A 9,962-nucleotide genomic window follows, 5' to 3' on the forward strand; every position below is an offset into this window, starting at 1 on the left:
AAGGCTTTTCAATGGTGATTGAAATGTATTGACAAGCAGGAACAAAACGTGATGGCAAGCATTTTATGTACGCACATTACATAAAAAGCTTTTGAAAATAACAAGTATTGCTCAAACTGAATACAATACCAGCGCCAATTGGGCGAAAAATAAAAAATACTATCAAATCAAATGCGAGCCATAAATTTAGACGAGAACGAGCGAACTATACATACGTATGATCAGTCTTTATGTGTATGTATGTGCCTTTTTTGCGATTAACAACACTACCGTGTGTTGCCAATTTCGCATGACGATCGTTACAAATATTTATATTGTGTTATCCGAAAAAATCAACGAAACGACAAATTTTTATTTTTATCCTAGTCACTATATTATCGCAGTGGTCATATGTTGTTGGTTTTATTTAAAAACCACCCAATATTCTTTCACCTTATTACTAATGTGTCATTTGAATTTATGTAATTAAAATTAATAATTGTTTTTTTCCGAAAGTGTTTAAGTATAATTTTCAACTGATTGCAACTAAAAAAATTTAATAATAATAACTGCACCGAACAGCGTTCCTTCGCCTTGGTGAAAAAAAAAAATTTAGTTTCTTTACTTCATTGCTAAATGAATTGTGCCCATGATTTTGGAAATATGTGAATTTGTCGTGGCATGTTTACACAACACAGATGAATCAGTTTTTCAAAAAGTTGCAGTCTAGACCTTGCAGTTTTGACCTACATTTAGGCAGCTATAAACATAGATATTTCACTACATTTAACCTGTTTAGGAAGCAGTTAATATGAAAAAATATCGTTCAACACAAAAGCATGTAGCAATTAAACCACATTTTCTTCGAATTGGCAACAGTCGAAGGGTTTGTATTCATATTGTATCCCAAATTAGTCTAAAAAAATATAATCTAATATAAGCGCAGTATTTAGATTTAGATTCGTGAAATTTCTAAATATTTTTGTATGAGATAAACGGTTATTTTGTATGAGGTGGCGCCATCTAAATCAATTTTATTCCGAGAAAAGTGAATTGCCAACAGTCTCGACTGAAAATGTTGTGTGTTGACGTCGTCGCATTTTCCATATTCTCTCGGAGTTATATCAGGAAAAACACTGACATAATACCATATACAATAAAACAACATAGTAGCAAAATACATAACATTCACACATACGTACACACACGAACTCTCTGCTTCCATGTACGCAGACATTGAAATGTAATGATAGAATTAGTGGAGCACACCTCAACAACATAGCACATAGCGCAATGAACGACATTCAGCACGATAGATATTTTCCAACTCATATACCACTTCGCCTCGCACCAATACTACTAGACATATTGCCACAGCAAAAAATGAATAATACACTACCGCAGATGAAAATTCCTATTGGTTGAATGAAAAATGAGAATGAAAAATAATCCATTACAAAGCAGTGCTCTAAAAGTATTGCAGTATTAAAATAAAATTCATTTTTTTTCTTTCGTCTAGAAGTATATATTCAACTTTATATTATTTTAGTTTTTTATTGCATAATAATTTTTTGTTTTAATTATTTGTGAATAAAATTGTATTAAATACAATTGAAGAAAGGAAATTTGTAAAATATTTTTGATCCGTGCATATGTTAAGAGATTACGTTTTATTGTGCGTTAGAGTGAAGTAAAAAGAACTGAAACCAAAACCATTTCATCGAAATTCGATCAAAAAGTTATAAGATATCTGCAAAAATTTAATGGAAGCTTGAATACAAGAATTTTAAGGAACAACGTTGCAAAAATTCAGTGTAAAACAAAACAATTAGACATTAGTCTTACCTCATATATATGCATATAAACGCTTAATTTGTTTCGAATCGTTGTTTTATGTCGATACAAAAACGTAATAATATCTTAAATACAATAGGTAGTACGAAGTGTAAGAGCGAAATATTGCATAGCGTAAAGAATTTTTCAAATGAGAAACATTGATTTTCCAATCATAGTTGTAACTCTATTCTCTGCGAATATGCTTTTTGGCTTAATTTAGATAGAGTTGAAAGCATACAGCTCGAATATTCTTCGGAACATGAAAATGCAGTGAACGTTTATAAAAAAAACGTTATTCACTGTAAATTACTGGAAGTTGTGAGACATAATTTTTTTTAATGATTAATCAGCCTTTTGCAATATGAAAAAGTGGTTCGAAACACATACCTCATCATCGATAAAATGCTTGACATGTCTTCAGGGTGCAATAGTTGGTATTCACAACGACGGTTTACTGCCACATGGAACTCATGAAATTATGTTTCGATTGTGTGTGTGTGATAAAAGTATTAAGTTCGAGTGATAAATCAATTGAACAAAGAATGAAATTAAGACGTCAATTTAAAACAAAATATTTACAATTTTCGAATTTTTCTCACTTTTTCACCTTTTGGCTGGATCATCGTTTTAAACTACTTAAAATAATTTCTTTGTAGAATCTATTTCGTAATACGCAACTTCCAATATGCGTGCTACTTTCATCGGACGTACTAACTCTTTTCATATGCCAAATCAAATAAAAAGAGCGTCTCAATATCCTTTCACTTTTACCATTGTCTTTGGCGTCGATGATGGTTGATGAGCACTGTGTATTTTGTAAGGAACAATAGTACATAGTCAACACATTCAGCTTACTTGTACTAAATTTCTTTTGAATATACCGATAGGAGAGTATGCTTTTTTTCATCCATGAGTCCTGAATAACATACAATATCAATTTGTAATTAATGAATTAATGTAAGAATTTTTGAAAAATTAAATACATTGTTGTTTTTGCGACTCTGACGTTTGCCACCAATAAACTCAACTGTTTTCTCTTTAAACCTCATCTGTTGTATCTGAAAATTATCATTCATTCAGTAATTATTATAATATATTAAAAAATTGAGAATTGACGCACGATTGCAGTCAAAAGTTTATTGGAAGCAATCACTTCTTGCTTAGATAAATGCACAAGTCAAACTTGTTTTCTCAAAATGATGTATAAAAAAACTCCACTTTTTTACTCTAAAGTGTTCATTTGTTGCTGAGCGAAATAAAATATTGGAAATTTAGTGAAATACATGTTTGAATGTATCTATGATCTGATTTTCATATTGTCATATAAACGTGTGTGTGAGTGTGTTTACGTGTGCTTTCCATTCTGTCAATGAATGTGATAATATGAGTTTGTCTTTTTTTTCGAATAATTTGCCCACATTGAGCTGGTTTTTATTGTATTAATAGAATTTTTATAAACACATTTGATGGGAACAATATCAACGTATATTGTTGTTAATCTTTAATTTTGAATTTCTAAACTTCTCATCTCTCTCTCTCTCTCTCTCTCTCTCTCTCTCTCTCTGTCTGTCTTGGTTTCATATGATGTAAATTTGCTTGTTTCAGAAAACCATGTTCTTACATCGATTTTGCCAATACTTTTTGCTCTCTCGTATTTCTGTTTTTAGATACTAATTGAATTTGTTTGTGGTTATGTGTCAGAGAACTTGTTTCGTGAATAGTGAAACTTTTTTATGAGATTTTATTGTTGGTCGCAAATGAGCAAACCGTACGGGCGTTAACTGTGACCGAAGCCCGAGGAATATAGGACCAACCGAAACAAGAAAAAAATCATTTTGTAATTCATTACAAAATTTGTGACGTTAGTTATCTTGAAAATTTACAAAATATCGTCTTACGAAGAAGACTACAGGCCAGATAGGCCAATGGTTCAGAGGGCTTCGTCGGAAACCCCATCATTAACGGGGAATAATCGTGAATCATCTCGGATGAACCTCGGAATCGGTTATACAGCTTATCAAGGTGGCTATAACAAACTTTTCACACAGGTTCGTCCCCATTTTCATCTCTCTTACGCCATGTGCTCTTGAAATTACAATAACTAAAAACAATAATCGGAAATTTTGTCAATTTCTCATTCGATTAGTTTATATACATAAAAAAAAAGAAAAAAAAATAAAATAAAAAAAATATATATATAAAATATACAAAGAAAATCTATATCATATGTACGACGTACATTGTACGTTCATGGGGAAAAACGATTGAACATGATGAAGATATTGAAGCTTTTTTTTAAGTATATAATGAGTAAACAATTACTGATAATAAAACATATTTATTTTTTTGTAGGGTTCCGCAGATTCGAATTATTCGCAGCCTTCGTCCGATCTATCGCTAGATGAAGAAAAAGAATCGCTTCGTCGAGAAAAGGAACGCCAAGCGTTGAATCAATTGGAAAAAGCTCGTGTAAGTTTTAAATTGATACCATTCATTTTCAAGTCGTCGTCGTTTCTCGTTTTGTCTTCAATGCTGTCGTAATGCGTCAAACTAAAAAAATTGAATCAGGAAAAACTTATATGGACACTCGCTCAAATGTCGGACTATTTGTTTGAATTTTCAACTTCAATTTAATATTTAACATTTTTGATTTCATGAAAAAATATCACTTTATACATAATTCGATGCAGAATTTAATTGTGCTTCATTTCACGTTTCTCAAAAGATAGTAATTTCCAAAAATGTATTATTTTTTTCCATTTTTTCGTCATAACATCGAAAATTCCAAATGTCGGATATTCGTCGTCCAATTCTCGGCTTCCTAATCTCGACATATTTCATGCATTTTCACTACGAAACTTGTAAACTTTAAGTTTTGACAGCCCATGAACGCACTATTTACATTGAGGTAAACAATACAAAATATTGGAGTTAAAATTATTAGATTGATATATTTTTGCTCCATATTTTATTTTACTTATTTTTCTATAGTAAAGTGGCAAAAATATTTAAAAATATTACGTTATTTCACTGATCTAGAATATTTTTGGTTTGAATTTCACAATGATCCAAATACGACTTTAACTGTCACATCTGTCAAATCCAAAGTGTTTCACTTGAAACTTCGGTGCTTTATGTGTCGGCAATTGGACGATTTATTCCGGAATAATATTACAGTGAAAAATGAAAAATAAATATAATTGTTTTTCTTTATATTTTCAAAATTTCTGTTCAATAATTAAATTAAACTATCTACAATTCGCCGATATAATTTTTTTTCCAAACTAGTTATTTTTTCATATAAAAAAACGCATTTTACCGGCTTGTCTCAAAATGACATAGTTTAACTTTTGACGTGAAAAAGTGATAAAAATGCCGAATTTTTTTTGAACGTATTTTGTGAAAGCAATAATAGATTTTTGATTAAAATTTGGATTATAATAAAGAGATTTGATATTGATCTTTCATAATTTACTTTTAAAAATGCAATTCAAATGAATTTTCAATTTTTAATTTCAATTCACCTCTCGGTATTCCGACATTTGGTCGTGTGTCGACATTTGGCAATCTACTGTATGTTAATGTATATAATAATTTTGCATACATGTACACATGACATGTTACATTTGCGTGTTATTCTGTGCGCAATTTGGCGGACACCAATCAAAAGAAATAAATTATCGTTTCAAAGCAAAATGCCAAAGGAAAGTATGAAACAAGTTTGCATTAATACAAAAGTGATTAGGGTGGCACATTTTGCACATTTTTTATTAATTTTTTGCGCAAATTTTTTCAGACGTCAGGAACAAGACACCATTCAAATTACTTTTCTGCACAGATCTAGTGTGTAAAGGAAAAATATTGCAATGGGTCAAAATTTATGACACTGAGGTCAGGCCATTGTACGCATCACGCCATTTTGAGCATGGTTGTTGTGGGTCTGTTCCACGTCGTACTTTGTCCTCCAACCGGATGGTAAAAATTTCATCGAATATTCCTTTTCGTTTGCGCTCGTCACGATTACGACCGAATACGAAACCAACATATATACCACGCGAGCTACTTAAATAATAATAATAACCACACCGAACAGCGTTCCTTCGCCTTGGTGGTTTATTCAAATATAAATAAATCTAATGTCTCTGTTTATTTTGACTTCACATTTCAGAATAAACCTGTGGCATTCGCTGTTCGAACAAATGTGTCATATGACGGTAATATCGATGATGACTCTCCCGTACACGGAAGTGCTGTATCATTTGATGTTAGGGACTTTCTTCACATCAAAGTAAGTCATTTCAAAGCACAACGTGTTCATAATTTGTCTTTCTCTACCATTTATCGAAGGAAAAAATAGTATGGTATTTGGGAATATATACGCCATGTGTATACGCTTTTTGTAGGAAAAGTATGACAATAACTGGTGGATCGGCAGACTAGTCAAAGAAGGCTGTGATGTTGGATTCATACCTAGCCCTGTTAAATTGGAAAACATACGAATGCAGGTAAGCTTACTTATAAAAGTATTGTTGGTCGTCAAATGAACCGTTGAGAAACAAAGATACCCTCAGAAAAGTTGAGAAAAAATCTTCAACTTAAACTGGAATCTAAATCAAATGTCAACATTTAAGAGTTGAGAATTAGAGAACAACAATAAAATAATGAGAAACAAACTGCAACTTAGTTATGTTGCAGTTTGTTATAAAATGTTTCACTGTTGCTCACTAATTTCGAACATCTCTTGGTTGCCCGAAATGCCAATTTTCTCACTATTCGATAGGTGTCACAAGGCAAGTTTAAATGGAACTCTCGGAGACTCGGTATAGAGCACTCAAACAATGAAGTCCAGATCGTGATTTGGATGATAAGGAATGCGATTTTTTTCATTCCGATTTGACACTGTCGTATATCCGTAAATATTTTGTATTGTTCATTTCAGCGGTCTTCCATATTTTTCATACAAGCCGCCCATGTAAATGGTGAAATAGTCGCGAAAAATGAAAAAAATAATTAAAAATTTTTTCTTCGATTTACAAATACTACTCAGTTTTCTGTATCATCTGGTGAAATAACTTAAGTTGCAGTTTGTTTCTCAATATTTTATTGTTTTTCTCTAATTCTCAAATCTTAAATGTTGACATTTGATTTACATTCCAGTTTAAGTTGAAGATTTTTTCTTAACTTTTCTGAGGGTATCTTTGTTTCTCAACGGTTCAAATATAAAACATTGGTGCAAAATAATGAATATTTTTATAAAAGGCATCAGCAGCGAGGTCATCCAGACTGTACGCAACAAAAGGCTCATCTAGTGGCAATTTGGGTGGAAATGCAGAAGCGTCCCGAGGAAGCACACCGCCGACACCTGGTATGAACAGTGCGCGAATAATACGTGAAAAAAATAAGAGTGCTTAGATTATTGTATTGATTTTAGGAGATGAGTCTGATTCAATGGGTCCATCACGACATGGTAGAATCATGTTCCTATACCATACTTTATTTATTCAAAAACTCCAATACAATTGTTTTTTTTATTTTTCTGATCAATACAGGTAAAACACCGTTAGCAACACCTCAATCAAAAGAGAAACGAAAGCCATTCTTCAAGAAACAGGAAAATTCGATGGCATACGATGTGGTGCCATCAATGCGACCAGGTATAATAATAAAATTTGTCAATTGTATCGTTAAGACTTCAGAAAAAAAGTGACCACTAAAGACAGCAAAAATCAATTGAATATAATAACAATAATAATAATTACTGCACAGCGTTCCTTCACTTGGTGATTTATTTTAATTCTTTTGAAATTTGAAAAAATATTATCATTTGTTCAAAATCTTTGATGTTTCATAACTATTTCAAAAATTCAATTATTCTCTATTTTATTTAAAATAATTATCAATTCCATTTTTGACAGTATCAAGACTAACATCCAAATCAATTAAACAGTATTGAAATCTGCGGAATTGTCTTGCGGAATATAATACTCCATATAGTTTGAAATGTATTTTGTTGTCAAATCTCAATTGATTTGAGAAAAAAATAACCTGTGCCTTTGCCTTTCAGCTCAACGATATCATACAGGAATGGCTTCCATACAAAAATCCAAATTTTTTGAAAGTTTTGTATGAAAAGTGTGTCGAAAATTATTTGAATCGCAAAACTAACGTTAAATTCAGTTTTCTTTTTTGGAAGAAAAATTGAAATTTTCCCATGGATGGCCATGGGCATCACACCAGACATAACACTTCACTGTATCAACCAAAGTCGCTCAAAATCTAATGGTTTCTATTCCTAGGCACCCCCAATCATCCTGTGAAGTCAGATTTTGAATTACTTTTCTTGGTTGAAAGTTATCGTGTTAACAAATTTTTGCGTACAGGGTACCACGCACATACATTTGTACATCGAAAAAACGATTGATTCGTGTTCCTTGGCTCCTAAAACACCCAGAAAACATGTTTTTTGGAGTGTCAATTTTTCGACCGATCCCAATACTTTACCTTACACACTAGGTGTGTGCGGAAAAGTAAAATGACATACTGTTCTATGTATTCTAAACGATACAACTCCCAATTATTTGAAATGAATTACAATATTGAATTGTATCATCTATTTTTGTTTATTTTGTACAGTTGTTTTAGTGGGTCCAAGTCTAAAAGGTTATGAGGTTACCGACATGATGCAAAAAGCTTTATTCGATTTTTTGAAACATCGTTTTGAAGGTCGAATTATCATAACGCGTGTCATGGCTGATATTTCATTAGCAAAACGATCTCTCATGAATAATCAAAGACGACCAATCATGGAGCGTTCTAATAGTCGGTCTTCGTGTTTAGCTGAAGTTCAAGCGGAAATTGAACGCATTTTTGAGCTGGCGCGAACATTACAATTGGTCGTACTAGATTGTGATACCATTAACCATCCGTCACAATTAGCAAAAACTTCACTAGCACCGACGATAGTCTATTTAAAGATTACTAGTACTAAGGTAATCAGTCACTTTTAATCAGAATATATTTTTTCTCTTTATCTAAGACAATTAAAAATATAGATGTTATCTAATTTTTGCAGGTATTACAACGTTTAATAAAATCGCGTGGTAAAGCTCAAGCGAAAAATTTATCTGTACAAATGGTAGCCGCTGAAAAATTGAGTCAATGTCCGCCGGAAATGTTTGATGTGATATTAGATGAAAATCAGTTAGAAGATGCTTGTGATCATATAGCTGAATATTTAGAGGTATGAAAAAGCCTTTAAATTTCATGCATATCTTCACAGAGAAAAATGTATATAGATTATTGCTAGACATGAGTTTTTTACCTTAAGATGTAAAGATTAAGCTTTTTATACTATCGATGGCACAACAAAGCAATTTTGCATTCCAACAATTAACGTACATTTTAATGTTTTTTGCGTGCTTTATTCAATTGTTGTTAAGACATCTAAATTATTTTGTATAGATATTAGAGTAAAAATTCATTTCCAACGATATTCTATAGATATTCACTTGAGTGGAATTGTGGTTATTCAATTAAGAAAATTATTTTTATTTAATAAGGCTTATTGGCGTGCAACACATCCACCAGAACGAACACAAGCAGCAACGATATCTAGAAATTTACCATCGCAAGAAGTATCACCAACTGGCGATGCTTTGGGACCACCAGGTATATTATAGCTTCTATAATTTAGTAAATTCTTGTCAATCAAAGACCACACGAACCCTTCCTTACCCGTCAAGTTTCTCATTCTCAATACAATTACAAAAACTGCATTATAAAAAACTACTATCTACTATCTTGCTTCAAGTTTAATTTTATGGAATTTACCTTTTATCATTGCCTCCCTTCCCTTTTCTTAACAAAATGATGCGTGTCAGAACGAGAACAATATGGTAATCGTAACGGTAGTGATAGAGATAGAGAACGAGGTAAATTTATGGAAAATGTCTTTAGAATGTAGAAAATTTGAGTTCAGCCTGTCAATTTTTTATATGGAAGTTTAAATTGCCCCAGTAACGTTCTCTTAGATTTTCTCTTAAGATTATTGTTGATATATATGTTTTTTTTATTAATTATAGAATATCTGTGCTATGTACTCAAAACTATTTAAAGCTTTTGAACGAAAATGACTACATAAAAAAAAA

The 9,962-nt window shown here is 31.8% G+C and overlaps 1 protein-coding gene across 8 annotated transcripts; it reads left to right on the forward strand.

Moving 5' to 3' along the window:
• Positions 1 to 500: 500 nt before the first annotated feature.
• LOC116347353 (voltage-dependent L-type calcium channel subunit beta-2) lies at positions 501 to 9,869 on the forward strand. Of its 8 annotated transcripts, none has more exons than XM_031777919.1 (12): positions 1,437 to 1,453; positions 3,517 to 3,863; positions 4,168 to 4,284; positions 5,984 to 6,103; positions 6,219 to 6,320; positions 7,075 to 7,180; positions 7,247 to 7,282; positions 7,365 to 7,469; positions 8,449 to 8,804; positions 8,888 to 9,055; positions 9,375 to 9,483; positions 9,696 to 9,862. In XM_031777919.1, exons 2-12 carry the CDS (start codon positions 3,741 to 3,743, stop codon positions 9,776 to 9,778), a joined length of 1,425 nt encoding a protein of 474 aa, XP_031633779.1. In that variant the 5' UTR covers positions 1,437 to 1,453; positions 3,517 to 3,740; the 3' UTR covers positions 9,779 to 9,862. The 8 variants fall into 8 exon arrangements, with proteins under 8 accessions (XP_031633782.1, XP_031633779.1, XP_031633776.1 ...); XM_031777916.1 differs by lacking the exon at positions 1,437 to 1,453 and adding an exon at positions 1,486 to 1,500 and having other exon boundaries at positions 3,483 to 3,863; XM_031777915.1 differs by lacking the exon at positions 1,437 to 1,453 and adding an exon at positions 1,591 to 1,793 and having other exon boundaries at positions 3,483 to 3,863.
• Positions 9,870 to 9,962: the final 93 nt, after the last annotated feature.

This window comes from Contarinia nasturtii, unplaced genomic scaffold (assembly GCF_009176525.2).
Source record: "Contarinia nasturtii isolate CC-2019 unplaced genomic scaffold, AAFC_CNas_1.1 Cnas_scaffold_1837, whole genome shotgun sequence".
NCBI lineage: Eukaryota > Metazoa > Arthropoda > Insecta > Diptera > Cecidomyiidae > Contarinia > Contarinia nasturtii.